This window comes from Micropterus dolomieu, linkage group LG16 (assembly GCF_021292245.1).
Source record: "Micropterus dolomieu isolate WLL.071019.BEF.003 ecotype Adirondacks linkage group LG16, ASM2129224v1, whole genome shotgun sequence".
Classification (NCBI taxonomy): domain Eukaryota; kingdom Metazoa; phylum Chordata; class Actinopteri; order Centrarchiformes; family Centrarchidae; genus Micropterus; species Micropterus dolomieu.
The window spans coordinates 19,947,638-19,968,519 of NC_060165.1; the positions used below are offsets into that span (position 1 = coordinate 19,947,638).

At 38.9% G+C, this 20,882-nt stretch overlaps 2 protein-coding genes across 4 annotated transcripts in view; both read left to right on the forward strand.

Annotated features, from left to right (window-relative positions):
• Positions 1-16,044, forward strand: part of LOC123985002 (transmembrane and coiled-coil domain protein 3-like) — a 52,726-nt gene extending 36,682 nt beyond the window's left edge. For all 3 annotated transcript variants that reach the window (XM_046072319.1, XM_046072320.1, XM_046072321.1), the window contains 4 exons: positions 8,906-9,076; positions 10,587-11,368; positions 12,720-12,855; positions 13,307-16,044. In XM_046072319.1, the coding sequence (XP_045928275.1) occupies positions 8,906-9,076; positions 10,587-11,368; positions 12,720-12,855; positions 13,307-13,609 (1,392 nt within the window). In that variant the 3' untranslated portion in view covers positions 13,610-16,044. The remainder of the gene's footprint in view (positions 1-8,905; positions 9,077-10,586; positions 11,369-12,719; positions 12,856-13,306) is intronic.
• A 3,706-nt stretch (positions 16,045-19,750) lies between these two features.
• Positions 19,751-20,882, forward strand: part of eri1 (exoribonuclease 1) — a 7,740-nt gene continuing 6,608 nt past the window's right edge. Inside the window, exon 1 of the mRNA XM_046072567.1 lies at positions 19,751-20,162. Within this exon, the coding sequence (XP_045928523.1) occupies positions 20,082-20,162 (81 nt within the window). The 5' untranslated portion in view covers positions 19,751-20,081. The remainder of the gene's footprint in view (positions 20,163-20,882) is intronic.

The window sequence follows — 20,882 nt, forward strand, 5'->3', positions numbered from 1 at the left end:
CTTTGGAAATGAGGATTGTTGCTATTGAAAAAATGTAAATTATCCTTAACTCTTCATCTAGTGGCGTCATCAAGTCATATGACCAAATGCCTGCAAACCTAATCACATTCCCATCAGATCAGGCTCTTCTTTGTGTTTAGTGTTAATTAGTGAATTAGCATATTAACATGCCTAACTAAGACACGGTACACATTATACCTGTCATCTCGGTATGGTGAAGAAGCTTTCTGTGATTGGCGTATGAGGTCCGGTTTTAAACATCGCCTCCACTAAATCTCTTGATCTGTGTTCTCCCAATCCCATTACTTCCTCCCCAACACTCAAACACACACCAGTTTTATTCAGCCTGTGCTAATCTGGCATGCTGGTTCAGACAGTGCGTGGCTCCGTGCTTGGTTTGGGCGACTAATAGATAAATGTGGTATAATCTCTCTTGCTTTCAGTGTTTTGAAGCACTCACTGAGAAAAACAGTTATGAATCATGTATATCAAGTACATTATTTGCTTTGGCCTCAGAATGGTAAACACAAATGAGAGACCAGAGCTTTCTGTGACATTTAGATCCACTGTATGGTAGCTTTACGACTTGCTTGTTATTTGCAGTGAAAATTAACAACGATTAGTGTATAACTGTACGCCGACATTGTTCAAATAAAGTCTTGTATGTCTGGAAACACTTCAAACATGTAAGTTACGACTGCATCACCTGAATATGTCGGTTAGAGGAACAAGATAAAAACGGAGCGCAGCCTCTTAGTACAGATTCAGAAGCAATAACCAACTCCATAGGAGTGTTAATCGCTGTGGATATGAGACCGTACTCGGTCGTAAAGAATACAAAATTTAAGCATATGGTCAATGCTTCGCGAATGCATTTTAGTCACTTAGCTGTGCCTGCCCTGTGTGAACAAGCGCAAGCTACAGATTTTGAATTCTTTACCTGTTACAGTAAGAGTTAGGGCCAATGAGCCTTTGTTGAATATTTACATTTTTCAAAATATATTACAAAAATGTTATTTTCTGCACGAAAACGTACTGAACTGTGATCCTAAAACCAAGATTCATTCAGAACCATGTTTTTTTTGTGTGTACCATTACACCCCTATTTGACTCCTAGCAACACAAGAAGGTTTCTTATGGCATTTTTCTGGTCCTGTAGCGATCAAATCTGGATCTGTGTCTGAGTCACCTGCTGGCCCCATGTTCCTGTTGCTACAACTATTATTAATCCTACTATTATTATCATTAATATTACTATAACTTTTACTAGTACTGCTGGTTTTGCTGCACTTACTTACAGTAATGGCCATAGTTATGGTCAACTTGTGTAATCTACACTGATCCCCACTAAGTAGCTCCACGTGTGTGTGTGTGTGTGTGTGTGTGTGTGTGTGTGTATGCGGAGCTCTAAATATGATTTGCACCTTCCTCTGAATTCTCTTCTCCTCACACTCAGACACACAAGAGGCGTAGGCTACACCTCAGGTAAACACACTGGCTTGCCCCGCCTCTCTCTGTCCCCCCGCCTGCCTTTCTCCACCAGCAGTACGTTTTATAAAGTTGCCTGAAAGACCCAGAACTCTTCTGTGGTGAGCAGCTTGTGGGCTTGTTATTGACGCAGCCTATCAAACAACTGAAATTCAATGCTGCTTTAGCTTGTCCGTGCCACCATGACTTGTAACATCATAGGCTACTTTTTAACCGAGTGAAGTCTGTGCGAGTGAACACATGCACATAAGATGACCCCTCCATCCCTATGTTCCAATGTAGACATCGTCAGATGGAAATTTTGTAGACATAGCCCAACCCTACTAAGTTCACATCTTAATTAGCATTCAGAGGGGATTTTAAATTTCCTGTGACCAGCCTTGACTGATTTGACTCGATTTGTTCATCCGTTACTGGCGAAAGCAGCTGCTGATTTGGTTTTTGACAAAATGTTGAGTCTTGCACCTGCCTTTTGGCAAAATTACACACATTAGCTGAAGGGGAGGATGTTTAACGCTTCCATGTTTCTGAATTGTCTCTACCTCTGGCTCATGTTAGTGGAAAATAAATTGATGGATTGGAGGCAAGAATAACTGTACTGCTGGGAGCAACAAAAGAAAGGTTTCTCATGGCAATTTCCTGTGTGTTTGTGCTGGGCTGTCATCTCCCCATGGCAAGGTCCCTGCTCCCAGCTCCATCAATGGCTTAGTGGGAGTTGGAGTAGCACTTGCTGGCCCACTATCTCTTTTTCTCATACAGTACACACCACAAACTTCCTCTGTCTCTAATCTTAGATTTTGAATATATATAAAGCCAATGCAAATCACACACCAACGCACAGACACACACTATGTCTGCATCCTCATCTTGTGTGCTGCACACGTTGTTTGTTGAATGTAGAATAATTTAGGCCTTGAATTGATTATTATTGTCATTATCAGTTAATCTATATATTATTTTTAGCCTGCTAGCAGCATGGGTTTAGGAATGACGAGGTCAGTTGATCACATCTACAGCGCTAGATGGTTTGGCACAAAATTTTTAACAGACGTTCATTGTTTCCAAACTATGTTTCCTACCGACTGTAATGATCCCCTGACGTTTCGTCTAGCGCCACCATGAGGTTGTAGTTTTGAGTGAAATGTCTCAGCAATTATTGGATGGATTGCCATGAAATTTGCTACACATATTCATGTCCACCTCAAGATGAATTAAGATAATTTCGGTGTCAACTTTTCATCTTGGTTGATGACCAAATACCTGCAAAATTAAGGAGATTTGCATCAGCCTCAGCTGTACTTTCACTGTAGTGTGTTTAGTGCTAATTAGCGACTGGTAGCATACTAACATGCTAAACTAATATTTGACAAATATGACAAACATTAGCTTAACATTTGCACAGCTGTAAACACCGCCTAAGTCAGCCGCTAGCATAGCTGCAGATTATAAATCTTGTTTTTAGATTCATCGAATAATCATGTTTAATAAAGTTTCCAGACCCAAGTTGACGTCTTCAAGTTTGATTAATGTGACTAAAGATTCGGAAGTCAAAGATTTTTACTTTACAGTTTTATAAAACGCAGAAAAGCAGCTAAGTAGGAGGTTGTGCATGATAAATGACTTAAACGATCACCAAAGATGTCCTCGATTTAATATTTTGTTGACTAACAAATTAATGAATCGACTTATCCTTACAGAAAGAGTTTACAGTATTCATGTATTTATGTAGTTGCTATTGGAAGGGGTCATTGGGCCTGGGAGGAAACAAAAAAGCAGAATTGAAAAGCAGTAGGCCACATTGAGTGATTTTTGTGTATGTATAGATGTTTTTTATATGCATCAAAGCTTCCGCAACACATTTGAATCCAGGACGCTGCAGGTGTTATGCAAATTAACCAAATAAACCACCAGAACTTCACATGTTTTATTAGCTTTTTCACTTGTAGGCTGTCTGCTGTGAGTCTAAAATCAAATTTAGAGCATTACTGCAGCAAGGTTAATGGCCAGTAGTTTCCTCTGAGGAAAACAATTGAAGTCCATATTTCACTTTTAAGAGAAGCGCATTCTGCATTCCAACATCCTTTCATCCATTTTTTATTTCTTGGAGACTAGATGAATTGCCTACTGAATATCTGAATAGCTCCTCTATATTTCCTTTTGGACAAATGGCTCGCTGTGTTGCTTGTGTGTTTTGGCTGCGTGTCCACCCATCTGTATAATAATCTAAATGGCCTCAGTGCAGACAAGGGTCATAGGACGAGTAGTGGCCAGATATCTGCTCTGTAAAACAAACACGTGTGTCCTGTGAGACATGTGTTGCCGCTGTGTGTTCACATGTTTCTCGCACTCACCCTCAGACCCACTTTTCTGGTGGATGTTCAATACGTGTGTGGACTGTCGAGTGTGAAGCTCTGCCAGCCGCATGTTTACACACTTGACTCTCCTGCAACCTGCTGATTTACGACCAGGCTGTTTGTGTGTAAGCAGCAGCAAAGGAGGGAAGGAACAAATGTTGGTTTGTGTGTAATCTGGTTACACATGTTTTTACATGTGTACAGTGTTTTGTGAGTCCAAAGCCAGAGGTTTAGTTTTAGCTGATTGCACTGTATTGTGTTCATTGTAAGGGCTCACAGTGCAATCATATACTAATTATTAAAGGTGTTGTAATAACACAGACTGCAACTGGTAATGACTTTATCCATTTTAATTGTTAAATTGTTTGTGAATTATTTTTCTGATGAACCTTTTACCACTGGCTGTTCCAGCTGTTGACGCTAGCACTTTTGACGCTAGTAGTATGAAAAGTCACGTTAATATTAACATGTGGTAAATGTATGTTCCCAGAGATTATTATGGTACTATATCTGGGAATTTAGAAGTTTTTATGACCCAAAGGAGTAGACGCCAGTTATACAGGATGGTAAAAGAATGCTAGCTTTGCACTCCTGCAACATTGTCGGACTTATGAGGGCAGTTTTTAAATCAAAATTTATGCAGCGGAGCCTTTTTATTCCACACATTCTTCTTCCTTGTCAAAACATGGTGCCCATATTACCCACAATTTAAACCCACAATTTAATTCGAACTGCGACAGTTCAGTCAGAGATTTGCTAATTATGCTAGTAGTGGCTAATGTAGCCTCTAGCTGTTAGCCTCAATTAGAGAGAAGAAGCAGGCTACAGAGCTCTGCTAAGCTCACTTTTTTCTCATTCCACATCTCCAGATTGTTTTCATTTTCAAACTCATACACGTTATAGGCTTTTATACAACTTTTTTTCCCCCTCATTCAGTAGCACTCCCCAATACCTATAAACAGGCTTTTGATGTGTGAAATCACTGGATTTTTAGGATGTTATTTTTTTTCTTCTTTTAGGCAAACAAAAAAAAAATTACATTCAAATTACTCACCGTGGTTTCAGACTGAGAAATTGGGGAAATATGGGGACTTCTAAGTTGGGCTGGGCAATAAAACTAGAACCCGACCGATATGGGTTTTTGGGGACTGATGCTGATATTTAAGTGAAAAAGAGCTGATTTATGAGACGATATTTTGATTTTAAGAATTATTTGGATAGTAGACCCCTTTACTGTATAAACTACACTTAGAACAGGCCGATATTGAAAGCTGGTATGTATGTGGGCTATAAAACCTTTTCCTAAATGGATTATGTTCATAAAATTGATTACAGTCTCAAAAAGTGAACATGTAAACAATTGCACATCAATAAATATTTGCTACTGGAAGGTGAACTTTTTCAGCCATCTGTAAACAGAGAGAAACCATTTAACCACTAACGGTATAAATCATGCTGTCTAGGATACAGTGAGCTGCTGTTGAATGCATCTAATACTACAGGAATGTCTACAACGAGGACCTGCAACTTTGAGATTTCAACTACAACCAGAGCCGTTACGGCTCTGACTACAGCGTTTCACAATGTCACAAAAAGAGGAGCTACAGGAAGCTGTGTTAGATTCTTGCTCAGCTCACATTTATTTACGTGTCCGCTCTGGTTTATTCATTTCAGACACGCCAACTAACTGCAGACAGGTGGCTCACAGATATATTTAGAATACGTCAAACTATAGTGGCTCATTAATGTTCGCATTCCTCCACTGATAAACATGGCATTAGCTTTGTGGCTAATTTAGCAATGGGCAGTGTTAGCTGCTGTAACAAATGTGGACCGTTCGCTAGAACTGCCACACTGTTTGAAATAAATGTACAGTTACGTCTGTCCAGCAGCGTAGCTCTCAACACCCAACTACCATAACATTAAATTGCTGTGAGCTGGTGGGAAGATGGGAGATGGCTGTGAAAAACGGGAGGTTTAGCAAGTCATGAATGTTTAGCAAGTCGGTCTGTTTTTATTATAATTATTAAAGTCATGTAACTAACAAAAGACCGACTCACCGCTCACACAGCCCTCTGCGTGTTTCTAAATGCTGCATGTGAGCTCCGGTCAGCTGATTGTTCTGTAGTTTTTGTAGTGAAGCAGTGTAGCTAACAGGGGAGCTGCAGCTGGTTGCCCTCTGGTAGGCAAACTATGCAACATCCATGACATGAGTGAAGGATCTGACTCTAGGTTTCTTTTTTAATACATATATCTGCGGTTATAAACGGCCAATGCCGATTAAATGCAATTAGCTCATATCGGCCGAAAATATCGGCCCTCCGATATATTGGTCTGGCTCTAAATAAAACACGATAATTTTCCTCAATAATAATATAAAAAATGTTTAATAAATGTTCAGTAAATGTTTGATTTAATTCATTTGAATCATGAATGAATTAACTAATTAATTAAATTTTTTTTACTTAATTTTACTCAAATTTGTGATGTGATCCACTGTTTGGCATCAAGTGTTTGTCATGTTCTGCCCATAAAGAAAAGTTTAAAACCACAATTAATACATCTGGTTTCTTCAACTTTCACTCAGGAGCAAAAATCAGCCTTAAAACTTGAAAGAAATAATGATTTGACAATTATCGTGACAATTATTGATATTGAACGATATGAATTTTTTTATTGCGATAACATTTTGGGCCAAATCGCCTAGCCCTAGTTTTAAGGGTTAATGACCTGACCGTGAGCGTAGAAACAGCTTCTTTGTCTGACCACCAAATTGTTGATTTTATCACTTTATAAAAGAGAGGAAACCAAAGAAATCTAGAAAAGTTATATAGTTATATTTTATACTGGCTGAATTTCTGGCTGTATAGTTGGACCGATGTATGTGCGATGTTCTGAGGGTGTTAGCCATCTGTACTCAGGAGTAGCAAGAAGTATAGTTTTAATTCAGAACAATGGATTCACATGAATGACTCTCTGTTAATTCAATTTCTTACTAATCGTTTGATATTGTAGGAGTATTATTCACTGCTAGGCATGATGATTGCTGACTCTGCAGGATGTTTCACAGGCTGTACAGCCAAAAGCAACAGGACACAAATAAAAGCGTCATGTATTCTGCTCGTCTGTGTGTAAGAAAAAGAAGAATAAAGCCAAAATCCCGCCTTCAGGGTTCGTCAGCAGTTTGTGTGTATATCTTAGAGCTTAGGCTGTCTGTGTGCGCTTTGCTGCCTTGGCAACTAGAGTTACCAGATACTAATATTTTAGGTTGCCTTACATAATCGTCTGCTTTTGTCAATCCAGAGGGTGGATTTTCAGTATAAGAGGCATTGGGTCTGTTTGTTTAGAGCCCCAGGCTCCACATTGCTCCACTATCTGACCACTGTGCAGCCTTAAAACAGAATTACTGTCTCATCAGCTGCCCTTTTCTCCCTATTTCCCCTAAAGTCTAAATACAAAAGTCCTCTCAAGTCAAAGCACTCAATGCTCTTTTCATCCTATTGCTTTTCTTTTGTAGCTCTGCTCTTGTTTTCTGTTTGTCCTGCCAACAGGGTTGTGTGTAGTTACTAGTTACATGGTGAGTTCAAGACACACTGTAAAGCAAGAGAGAAGAAGAAAATAGTGAACTCAGAAGATGAAAGAAGCTTATCAATGAGGCCACGTAAACACACCTGATATTTTATATCAAAGGCACGAAATTGTGCAGTAGGGCCCGTATTTATCAAGCTTCTCAAAGTGCGATTTTAGTCTTGCTGAGAATTCATGAAATTTACTCCCATTTTTAAGTATAAAAGCAAGTTATCAAATTTCTTAAAGCTAACAATCACTCTTATTCTCCGAGTTATTTAAGACAGCTGTTGTTGTTGATGAAGCACAGTTAATCAAACGCTATCTTTTGGACAGAGCATGCATCATTTTTTTCAGCGAGTTGGTGAGTGACGTCATCTGCACCACTGATTTTACGCAGTAATGTGTTTTCAGCTGAATGAAAGGTGGTAATGACGCTTCGTTTCTTTGCCACAGGAAAAATGCAGCGATGCAATGCTGATGATGTAGGGCCATCACAACCATCAATAAGCCGAATTGTCATGGAAACAATTATAGCACTTACCGGTTATTGTCACGCGTTTCATTGACTATCCAACAACACCCTGCAGAAGCAAACACAGTTCATGCAAATAGCCTGCTTCCACTCATATGAAGATTAATGCTCCCAGCGTAAATGAGAACTATTATCTGAACAGGAAGAGGCTCCATAGCATCAACAAACAAATCTACCCAGTGATTGGTCCTAGCATATGTTGTCATCCAAAAACCTGTTTGCGGCGCAGCAAAGGGGTGTGAATCAGCTTTAAAACTGACGCTAAAGATTTAGTTGTACACTTCACTTAAATTAGGAGTGGGATGCTTGATAACTAACTTTTAAACACAGCTTTGAGCAAAGAATTTTTTTACTCTAAAGTCAATTCTTAGTAGCGATGATTAAATCTGAGAAGCTTGATAAATATGGGCCAAGGTTTTTGGCACATAATTTAGCCTGACGTCAGTGCCAAATATATATGTATTTTTTGCTGTCAGCATACTACTTACTGTACTTCAGAAGAGCTTTAATTTTCTCCCTGAGGTTGTTGAATGAGGCATATAGTTTGCACCTCTGAAGTACTACTCAACCATAGTTATTATCATAGGTATACCTAAATTTGAATGGTAATACATCTCCAAGGCTATAATAATAATGAAAGTATCCTGCTCCACTCGAGATGACACTCTGAATACTAAATGTTTTTCAAATAATTTCACTTAACACTGACTATATTAGCTAATAGGTAGAAAAATACTGATAATCGATTAATCGTCATTATTGAAGCAGAAAACTGTGAAAAAATGCCTTGTTTCTTTAGTTCCAGGCTCTTAAACTGCTGCTTTTCTTTGTCCCATATCACTGTAAACTGAATATTTGGGGGTTTAGAACTGTTGATCGAACCAAACAAGACATTTAAAGAAGAGAAAATGTGATGTGCATTATTTCACTCCTCTTCATTCTTCTGTGTGTGTGTCCATAGGCAGAGCGCAGCAGTAGCGATGTCAACATCCTCAGCATCCCGGTGCCCATTCGTCGTGGCGGCTCCGAGTCCAACCTGGACGTGGTGGACAGTGTCGGAGATGACGGAGTCGGCTTGGATTTTACCAAAGGAGCTCTGGGTATTGACAGCCTGCAGCAGAAGATTCTAAAGGTCAGAGGAAACATCTTTTTGTTGATTTATTGTGTTTTGACTTGCAGAGCGGTGAACCGTGGGCCCTTGAAACAAACACACAAGAGTAAAAGACTAAATTAAGAAGTTAATTAGTATTAAGTTTTATTGGTAGTTTATAATGCCGTTAAAACAGTATTACTTTATCCAAGAATTATATTATGGATCAATCCAGATCAATCTACAAATCAAAAAAGCTATTAAAGGAATTGGTTGAATTAATAAGAAATTATACTCCACCACATTTTCTGATTTATTTTAATTATAGCCCTGTAGTCTCAGCTTTCATTAGAAATTGTAGAAAAGAGTAGATTTATTTCCACAATACAAAGAAAAGGCATCAGAGCAATTTAGTTTGATCACTCTCAGTGGATTTTGTGTTTTATCCTCATTTCTGAAAGCATTTTGGAGCTGTTACCTGAACCCTAATGAAGAGATTATTAACAATGTAATAAATTGCTGCTCCCAAGGAGCAAAACATACAAAGTAAAATAAATGTAGTTTTAGATGAAGATGATTGCTGAATTTAGTTTATAATGGATGTAACGGATGCTCAGATCTATATTGTCACCAGTACTGACCTTTATCGAAGATGCCCTGCGTTTTCTTGTAAACAAAAAAAACTTAGGTTTATATTCAGTTTTACTCATCAGAAGTGTTTGTGTGAATCCTTGAGGTCAAACAAATGTGTTGAATGCATTTTTTAAAGCAGATTTCTTAGAACATTTTGAATTCAGCAATATTTACATCCATGTGTACTCGCTAGCAGTCTTCTTCTTCTCCTTCTTTGCATTTGTTGGCACATTACCATCATCTGCAGATCAGTGGAATAGTGTGAAACTCGTGCAGTTTCACAGTATTCTAGTGCAACTTAAGCAGATCGGCCAACATCAACAAACCACATGAAATAGATTACTGTTCCGCTCTGTTAATTTATAGCAGTAAGATAACATGCATGAAGCTACAGCTGATGCTTCTCCACTTCCTGCATGCGCTTCACAATAAAAGCATTCTAATGTAAAGGCAGTGGGAGAGCCTTACTATAAAACCGATGTGTCGACAAAGACTTTTAGCTAATGTTAGAAGTTCATTCTGACACTTTGCATGGACGGGATACATTTTATTACATGTTTAACAAAGCTTGACAAAGGACAACTACCACTTTAAATAACAAGAAACTTTTAGCCGCTGGAGTTAAGAAAAACACTATGGAAGAGCTACATTTAGAAGGTTGGTTTTGGGTAAAAACAGCATCCAGATGAAGTGGTTCAGTGAAGAGATAGAATTAATAATATTTAACGACTTCACAATTCAGGAAATAGGACCACCCGAAGAGCCCATGAATGCACCGTGAGACGTTGGTTGCAATTCCCACCACTAGATAGCACTAAAACTTACACACTGAACCTTTAACACTGAGAAGTTTACAGGTTTTACACTTTAAAAAAAAGATCATTTTCATGGTAAATCTCTTTTTTTACTCTCACCTTAGGTGACGGAGCAAATTAAGGTGGAGCAGACGGCTCGCGACCAGAATGTCGCAGAGTACCTGAAGCTGGTGAACAATGCCGACAAGCAGCAGGTAGGACGAATACGTCAGGTGTTTGAAAAGAAGAACCAGAAGTCTGCGCACACCATTGCCCGGCTGCAGCGGAAGCTGGAGCAGTACCACCGCCGCGTGAAGGACAACGAGACCAACGGGAAACACAACCACAAGGATGGCAGCAGCAAGGAGTCTGGGACTCACAGCAAGGAGGGCAGCCTGCGGGACGTCAGCGCCACCGGACGGCACCCGGCACTGGATAAAGTTAAAACAATTGGGCCTGGGGTGTCGCTCTCACCACCGTTCTTCTTCAACAAGTCGCGGGAGTTTGCCAACCTTATCAGGAACAAGTTTGGCAGCGCCGACAACATCGCCCACCTCAAGAGCTCCATGGAGACGGGATCAGGGCTGCATGTGGATGGCGGGGCAAGGGGTCTGAGCGGGAGCGCCACCACAGTTGCCAAAGCGACCAAGTACCAGAGCGACGACGAGTGCTCCACGGGGACGTCTGCATCCGGTGACTCAAACGGGAACCTGGCCGGCGGCTCGGGGGCGGGCTCCGGAGGTCCGGGGAGGTCAGACTCCAATGGGCGGCTGGGTGAGGTGCTAGACATGGTGCGGGAGATCAGGGAGGCTCAGGCACAGCTGGCAGACGACATGGAGAATCTCAACTCCCAGTTCAAACGAGATTACAGCTACTTCACACAGATGATGCAGGAGGAGAGATACAGGTAGATACAGCATCACAACACGTGTTTAGTATTTAACCACTCATCCTACCAATATTGGGTGCCATGTTAGACCCACATATCCAGTGAAGATTGGTTAAAATACACGCCAACGTAGAATACATAAATAAGTAGGTCAAACAGCAATCTGTTAGATTAAAATCAAAAGTAAACACATGGATGTTTTTGGCTTTGCCCTCCTCACTGTGTGATGACTGGCAGTCTTTTTATTGTACAGTGTATTTAATTAAATTTAAACAGAAAGCCAGTAGGACATAACCACATTTAACCCCCACTCACAGTCAGTCAGCAGATCCTCAAATCAAATCAAACCGTGGTTTGAGTAACAAGATGAAAACATATTTATATATATACACACAACCTAATCAATATGGGAAAAACTAATGTTACAAAAATGCAAAAATTAATATTTAATAATCAATTATGTAAATAAATCAAATTAAATAAAATATTCATTCTGAGTTCAGGGTAAACAGTCATCAGTAGCCGTATCATGTAGTTGAGGTTAGGAGAGGTGGGCTTTAATAAAAAAGACCAAACCTTTCATTAAAAAAGGGGCCATTACAATCGTTTCCAATATTATAATCAAAGTCAGTGAATCCTGTTATAGGGTCAGGATACTAGATAAAACCTGAGCTGTCCAATAAGATTAAAGAGATAAATTAAGTATATTTTCTTCCTGCATTTCTCAGTTCTTTTTCTTGCAAAATCCTGAAGCCTCTAAAAGTCCTTCAAATGAAACCAAGGCAGAAGGAAAAATGTATCTTTGGTTGAACGGCCACACTGAGGCCATAACCTGCAGAAACATGAAGGGTCACAAATAGATTTGCTGAATTTCAAGGGGTCGCAAGCCAAAAAGGGCTGTAAATCAATCACCTATATCGGTTTTATATTGCAATACAAAGTATTTAAACATATTGTAATAAACATGGCACCAAATGTTTATGCTTGTGCTGCAGGAATCCAGTAATCCTCACTCCTGACTCCTAACTAGGCAAATTTAGTTTGAGCATCTGTTGTTGAACTTTAAAGAGCTTTTGACAGTTTTAGAGGGACCATTATTATAAGCTTTTTTCAACTAAAAATAGATAGTGGAGCTTACGCACAACCCCCCCCCCCCCCCCCCCCCCCCCCCCCCCCCAGACTGTTGCTAAGTCAACCAAGGGCAAATGTTTTCAGTAGCTGAGTTGCAGTAAAAGATAAACTGCTGCACTGTTACTCGCCCACACACACACACACATACACTTAATTATGCATTGTTTCTTGTTTCTCCCTCTCTTCTTGGCTCTTTGCCTCCACCTACTCTGTGTGTGTGTTTCTGTCTGTCCGTCAGGTATGAGCGGTTGGAGGACCAGTTAAATGACCTGACAGAGCTCCACCAGCACGAAACCAGTGATCTGAAGCAGGAACTGGCCAGCATTGAAGAGAAGGTGGCCTACCAGGCCTACGAGCGTGCCAGGGACATACAGGTAATGTGTGTTTTGTACACATACATAAGAAGCAGTTATGTAATGCACCACACACTCACATTTAGCCTTTACCCATCATACAGTACTGGAACATCACTGTTTTGATGTGAGACTATACAGACACTTAACTCTTAACAGTGAATACTGAAATTATTATTTTAATGGTTTAAAGGTTCAATGTGTAACTTTTAGTGGCATCTAGTGGTGAGGGAGAACCTACTGTATTTCTGTGTTAAGTAACAATGAGCATTATCATTAAAAGAAAATGTTTAAAGGGAATTCAAAGTAGGAAAAAATACTTCAGTCACTCTTCCCACTTGGCAACGAATGCAGCTGATATCAATTAATACCTAATCCAGTTTCACTGCCCTTCCCTTATGACTCTCCAGTATTTCCCTGGTCTTAACCACATTGTGTATTTGTTTGCGCACGTGTGTGTGTGTGTGCGCAGGAGGTCCTGGAGTCGTGCCAGACTCGTGTGTCCAAACTGGAGCTCCAGCAGCAGCAGCAACAGACCGTTCAGGTGGAAAACACCGACGCCAAGGTGCTTCTGGGGAAATGCATCAACATCATGCTGGCCATCGTCACTGTGATCTTGGTGTGCGTTTCCACGGCGGCCAAGTTCACTGCCCCGCTGCTGCGTAGCCGCCTCCACTTGGTGCTCACCTGCGTGGGCGTTTCCGTGTTAGCACTGCTGTGGAAGAACTGGGAACATTTACAGTGTGCTTTGGAACGACTGGTCCTACCGCACTGATCGAGGAGTACAAACGAGTCCTGATATCTTTTGCTGTTCCTGGGCCCGGGTCTCCGTAAGGGGACCGGGGAGGAGTTTACATGTAGCCTTACACCAGCCCTAGTTCCCCGGTGATATTAAGGCTTCGTGGTGACTTGATTTATGGCTTTGCATGTCTAAATGTGGGGTTCCACACAAAGCATTTCCCAGAAATCATCTCCACAGTGGTTACTACAAACATCACTCACAGATGTAAGCTGACAATAAGTTATCACAACTGACCAGAACTGTGACAACACTCTAATAATGTGCTGTCTACAAGGCTGAAACATATAAAGGTGGCACAAACTTGACACAACAGTGTATCACTACATCAGACCAAAAAGAGATGAATCAGCTGGAATTGATCAGATGCCCCCTCTCATCTGTCAGAACAGACACTAACATCTAAATATAAGAGGAGTGGGCCCTTTATTGAGGGCGGGGAAATACAGTGGTTATTTCCTCTCCTTAAAGGGAAGTGTATCTGTTACAGCAGCACCTCACACCTCTAAACTAACATTTCCTGGCAGTACTGGGCCAGTCGATCAGTCGTGAACCCGCACAGTTCGCCTCCTTGTACACCAGCCGGCCAGCTGTGACAACACAAAGACACATCCACCTAAAGGTTGATTTGTACCGTGTGTCTGTACTTAACTGTTTCTGTATTTATGTGATGTTTTTCTCGTCATCGTCTCATTCAAAAGGACGTTTTTTTGAAGCTGTTGTTTTAAACTGTGTGGGTGTGTTTGTGTGTCTGAGTACGCCTGCTTTTGTGTGTCTCTATTGTCTTTCTTAAGACATTGTTTTACATTTTGTGAAATATTCGCTTTCTTGGTGAAAGTAAGGTGACAAGATTGACGCTAGTCATTTTCTGTACAGTAAATATGAAGCTAGAGGAAGGAGACGATTAGCTTAGCATAGCTTAGCTTAGCATAACATGTGCAAACAAGGGGAAGCAGCTAGCCTGGTTCTAAGGTATCAAAATCCACCTACTAGCACCTGTAAAGATTACTAATTAACACAATATATATATATATTGTTTAATCTATTCAAAAACCATGTGCATGTATGGGGGTTATGTGTGAACAACTAATTCTTGGATAGAGGCATTGCACCCCTTTGTTTCCTATCTTTGAGCTAAGCTAAGTTAACCGCGCACTGGCTTCATATTTTCCAAATGTGAGAGTGGTACTGATCTTCTCATCTAACTCTTTGCAAGACAGCTTATAAGCATATTTCCAAAAATGTCCCAAAACTATTCTTTTTAAAGGAAAAGCTTATAAACTGCCTCCTGTCTTCTTAATTTAACGCTTTGGGGTTTTTCGTCATGTAAAATCCGTTTTATGTTTGTTGGATAACAGTTGCTTCTCACAGCTATTTGAGAAATAAACTTGGTCCGTGAGTTGACGTGCTATACTCAGTTCCAAAGACTGCAGCTTTAGCATCGACCAGCTAGCATGTAAACTGTGAGGAAGGCCTGGACGATTAGAGAGAAGCTCTAAAAGCATGCCTATTTGACTGATCCTGAAAGATCCTGATTTTATTGAACTGCCTTTTTAGGAGGTGAACCGAACAAATTGACTTTTGTTTGAAGCCTTTGATGTTGCACTGCGTTCATGTCCGGTGAGAATAACAGCAGCGATTTTCTGACAGTTCAAAGTCTTAACTTGAAACGGATTCCCACCTGTTGAAACTTGTTTTAAGCCACGGAGAGACCGTGGGCGATTACTGCTACTACATTTGAATTTCTAATAATAATTCCTTTCAGTCTTTTCCACACTTGACTCTTGCACAGCTGGGAAGTGACATACCTGATGTCTGAAACTAGCACAGAAAGTCCTGCCCTGCCATATCTCTGTTTTTCAACTAAAATACTGAAATGTCAGTAACCGAGAATAATCAGGTCCCTTGCCACGTTCCCAAGCAGAATTTACCATTTAAAAAGTAGTAATATCAATACCAAAGCAACAGTTTTTTCCATTTGACATGAATGCAGCATTACAGGTTGGACAGACGAAACTGAACAATGTAGCTCCAAGCTTCTTAACCCTGTATCACTGTGATGATGAGGGGGATGAAGTGGGACTGATGCCTTTGCAATGCAGCTTATTCCTTTTACTGTGTAACTTCTGTTTGCATCCCTACAAAAGCCAAATATGGCACCTTTAGCCTTTCTGATTAACACTAAAATTAGAGTTTTGTTCTTTTTTGTTTTCTAGTCCCTAGCTCATACACCTTGTCTATCTCTAGAGACATGCACCTCCTCTCCAAAGCTGTATTTGTAAGTCCATAATGTATATTTTAATATTTCGGTCTCTTCTATGTGAATTACTTACTGGTTTATGGGTTTTCCACGACATTATTTTTTTTCAAATGAGAGAATAAATCTTTGTTTTTCTAAGATTTCTCCTGAATTTGTTTCCTAGTGGTCCTTTTTTTTTATTGACACCACATCCATTATACATTAAGCTTCAGAGTGTGAGAGTCTGATGTGAGGACATGGATCAAACCACTCTGCATGCGTCATAAGGAATTCACACACACATGGGTGTATGGGTGTAAATTACTTTGACAAACACCCACCAGCAGCTGCAATGTGATGTGGTGGTGTAGGGAAAAACCACCAAGTGTTTTATAGTGTTTAAAAGACCTTATTAGACAGTTTAGTGTTTCAGTGTTCAGAACTCCAGGAGTTATTTGCTATGTGCTTTCATAATGTCCACATTCAGACCACATTTCCTAAATTGTTCTTCACACATAAGATCAATACCACTTTCATGTCTGTCTACAGCCAGGAACTTAGCTTAGCATAAACAGCTAGCCTGGCTCTTCTAAAAGGTAACAAAATCTGCCTACCATCATCTCTAAATTTCACTAATTTGATTCTGTAATCCATACAAAACCCTCAATGTGTAAAACACGACATGTTGTGGGGTTATGGTGGATTCTGTGCTGGACTATTTCTTGGTGTGGTCACTTCCTGGAGTCATGTGACACTGTGCCCGGCTATCAAATACTCCAGCCTCCAGCACTAAACCTCCTATCAAACAACATCAGTTATACACTGTTTAATAAATGAAATATATACATTTTAATAACGATAAACTTTATTTATACAGCACAAACCAAAGTCACAAGTTGCTTTACATAGTTGAACCACAACAAACTATTTAATGAGCTTTGGAGGTGCTGCTTCTAGACATTTGTAGATAGCTGCACCCCACTGTTTCCAGTCTTTATGCTAAGCTAACCAGCTCCTGGCTCTAGCTTAACAGACAGGTGAATGAGTGCTATCCATCTTCTTATCTGACACTACATGTCAGCAAGAAAATGAATACACATATTTCCCAAAATGTCTATATAAACAATAATGAACACTTTTTAACCAGGCATGTTAGAGATGAGGATCGGGCAGATTGAGTTGTTGACATAGCGTGAAAAGCAAAGCACACTGTGTATTGATGGATGGTGATGGGCACAGTGTCTTTGTTGTCAGATGTGGTTAGTATGGAAATGAAGAGGATATCCAGGTACTAAAAATATCCCAAGGACATGGAATGAATTTCCTTGTCCACCTTTTGGACTTGACAGAACAACCCAGACTGTGTTAATGAAAACATTTAGTGGCATCTATAATACAGTTATTGGCTAGCTGCCATGTTCGTTTCACTTCAGTTTTTATAAGCTTTATGAGTAGGTATAGTCATTTATTGAGGTAAGTTTATGGATACATAAAATCCAGGATCTTTTTTATTGTCTATTTCCAAATGCGGTAGAAAAGATGTACTACTGAAAATGAAATCAGGTACAACTCAATCCACTTCTATTATATTTTGCCAAAAAAATCTAATAAAAATTAAAAATTTTAAGACATAAGTACATAACTCAAGTAAATACTGTGCTTAAGTACCATTTTGTGGTACTTGCGCTTCCATTTTATGTTACTTGTTATGTCTACTCCACTACATTTCTGAGGAAAATGTACTTTTAACCTCCATTTACAAATTTTCACAACATAGTAGTTATAACTTACTTTACATATTCAGAATATTAATGTGAAATATCATCAACAAAGACATGATATTTAATAAAGATTAAACTACACAGTAGTAGTAGTTGCAACATTACAGTGATACATAGACCTGATATACAATAATATCATATGCATTACTCTAAAATAGGCCATTCAGCATAATGAGCACTTATAGTTTTATTACTTTAAGTATATTTTGATGCTAATCCTTTTTATACTTTTACTTATGTAAAAATTTTGAATCGAGGACTTTGAGTTGCAACAGAGTACCGAGATAAGAGAGGCAATGACAGATGACTGACGGGAAATTAATGTAGTCCTGAAGGATTTACAGACGCATCTTGAAATGAATGTCAAGTGGTTTTCGAATGATCTCCATTGAAAAAGACATTTTTGATTTGAGAGCCGAACATCAAAACATAACTAAGACTTTCACATCCCAGAAGCATATCAGCCACACTGATGCATGATCCTGGCTTTTTTGTGGATCATAAATCATTCATCCAGTTTTGCCGACCTCAGTTTCATAATTCAGTCGGTGCTTAGCTCCTTTTCTTTCCTCCTGCTCTTTGCCCTGAACAGTGCTCTGTTTCTGCCAGAGTTAATATTCGTTACAAAGGCATGGCTCACTCCGCCACCGGGCCAGGTTAGGTTCAAATATCTGCAGGCTACTGAGAACTGTAAATTCATTTACTGTAGGTATGTACAGTATACTGTTCATTATATGCAGAGCACAGAAAAATGTGGTGAGAGACTGCCACCTAGGTTTGGTTTAAAAAAGTGTAAAAGATTAGTTTCACAATTTGACATGTAAATATGATTACCTTAGCAGATAAAAGGAAAATAGTAGACAAAAAAAATGACCAACAGTGAACATAAAAAAACAGGATATATCTTGTGTATCCTGCTTGTCTTGATGTGTTTTGTTCACCCTTTTAATGGAATAATTATCAGGTGAATTTTTATATTAGGCTACATATTTTACTTAGGTTGTTAAATATTTAACAGGTACATTTACAGGTTATTTTTAATATGTATCATCTATCTGATTCATAACCTATAGCCACTATATTACTAATGTTGATAAATCTAATTCTACCTCTGTAAACACAAGAATATGTCTGCAAATACAGTGTTGCATTCGTGATGTTTGGGTTTATAAATATACACGGTATGAACACAAATCAATATGTTACTTATTTGGTATTCCCATGTCCAATGTACTTGAAATGAAACTGAATCATAGTAATATTTTATCAAACATTTATCAAACATTTGTCTATGTGTACCCCGACTTTTGCCCGATGTAAGCTGGGATTGGCTCCAGCCCCCCGCGAACCCTGTAACATTATGCAGGATAAGCGGTTGACGATGGATGGATAAATGAACTGGAGAATAGGACAAACAAGCATAAGGAAAACAAAAAATTTAAATATGACATATCAACATTTTATATATTTGAGAAAGAACTTTAATACATCGAGGACGTCACTTTGTGTTGAAAAGTGGCTGGGATATAAGGGCTCAGATCAGGGGTGTGACAATACACAATTTTAGCAACACGAGAACACAATAATTTCCTGCATTCTGGAGAAATTGTCGGCACCAATTCAAGGGAAACACAAACTTCAGGTAGCATGTGACAAATCAAAATATAAAATATAATTGAATACAATGCAGTAATCATTTTGTTTGGACAGTGCACCTGTGTTTCTTCTATATTCACATTGCATTGCATGTTTTCTTCCAACCATCCATCGTTAACCGCTTATCCTGCAGCACAGGGTCATGTTTTCTTAATGAGCAAAAAAAAAACCAAAAACAAAACCTTCCACAAAGCATTTTTATTTGTTAGTCAACATTTTATGTTGAAAGCTATTTTTCAGAACTTTTTTTTTTTTTTTTTTTTTTTTACAAATGCTTATGAAATACATAAATAAATCAAAAGAGAGGTACTGTAGTATTATAATACAGTATATAATAATAATAATCAGAGACCATGTCCAGGATTTGACGTTTGTTTTGGATCATCCACAACACAAGATGGCGGCAGAGAGCGTCATGTTGTTTTGGCGCAAAGCGGAAGTCGTCATAACTGTTCACCGTAAAGAAATGAATGTTGCTTCCTTCGGAGAGCTGCAACTGGCGCTAAAATAGCAACGTTGTCGACCAAACGTGTTGTTACTTTTTAATTTTGACATATGTAATAATAATAATAACTCTACGAATTAACATCTTACTCGGCGGCTTCAAAGTAGACAAGCGCGAAGAAGAAGTCACACAGGAATGTTGGCTATCCTGTTAGCAAGTGTAGCTAGCAAGACCGCTAACAGTACAGTATTTACATAAATTAAAATTAACGTTAGGTTTAGTTTTTTTTTTAAATTGCAAGACTAGTTTCTGGATTAACTTACACAAATGGATGAGCACAAGGAGAACCTTCACGCCGAGGACGTCAATGTGAAGATGTCTAACCTGAATATGAGAGAAGATGAAAAGGTTGGTGGGACTTCTTTAACGTTAACATAACGTTAGATATGCTGTAACGTTAACATAACGTTAGATATGCTGTAACATTAACCATAACGTTAGATATGCTGTAACATTAACCATAACGTTAGATATGCTGTAACGTTAACATAACGTTAGATATGCTGTAACGTTAACATAACGTTAAATATGCTGTAACATTAACATAACGTTAGATATGCTGTAACGTTAACATAACGTTAGATATGCTGTAACATTAACCATAACGTTAGATATGCTGTAACATTAACATAACGTTAGATATGCTGTAACGTTAACATAACGTTAGATATGTTGTAACATTAACCATAACGTTAGATATGCTGTAACATTAACATAACGTTAGATATGTTGTAACATTAACATAACGTTAGATATGCTGTAACATTAACCATAACGTTAGATATGCTGTAACATTAACATAACGTTAGATATGTTGTAACATTAACCATAACGTTAGATATGTTGTAACATTAACCATAACGTTAGATATGTTGTAACATTAACCATAACGTTAGATATGCTGTAACATTAACATAACGTTAGATATGCTGTAACATTAACCATAACGTTAAATATGCTGTAACATTAACATAACGTTAGATATGTTGTAACATTAACCATAACGTTAGATATGTTGTAACATTAACCATAACGTTAGATATGTTGTAACATTAACCATAACGTTAG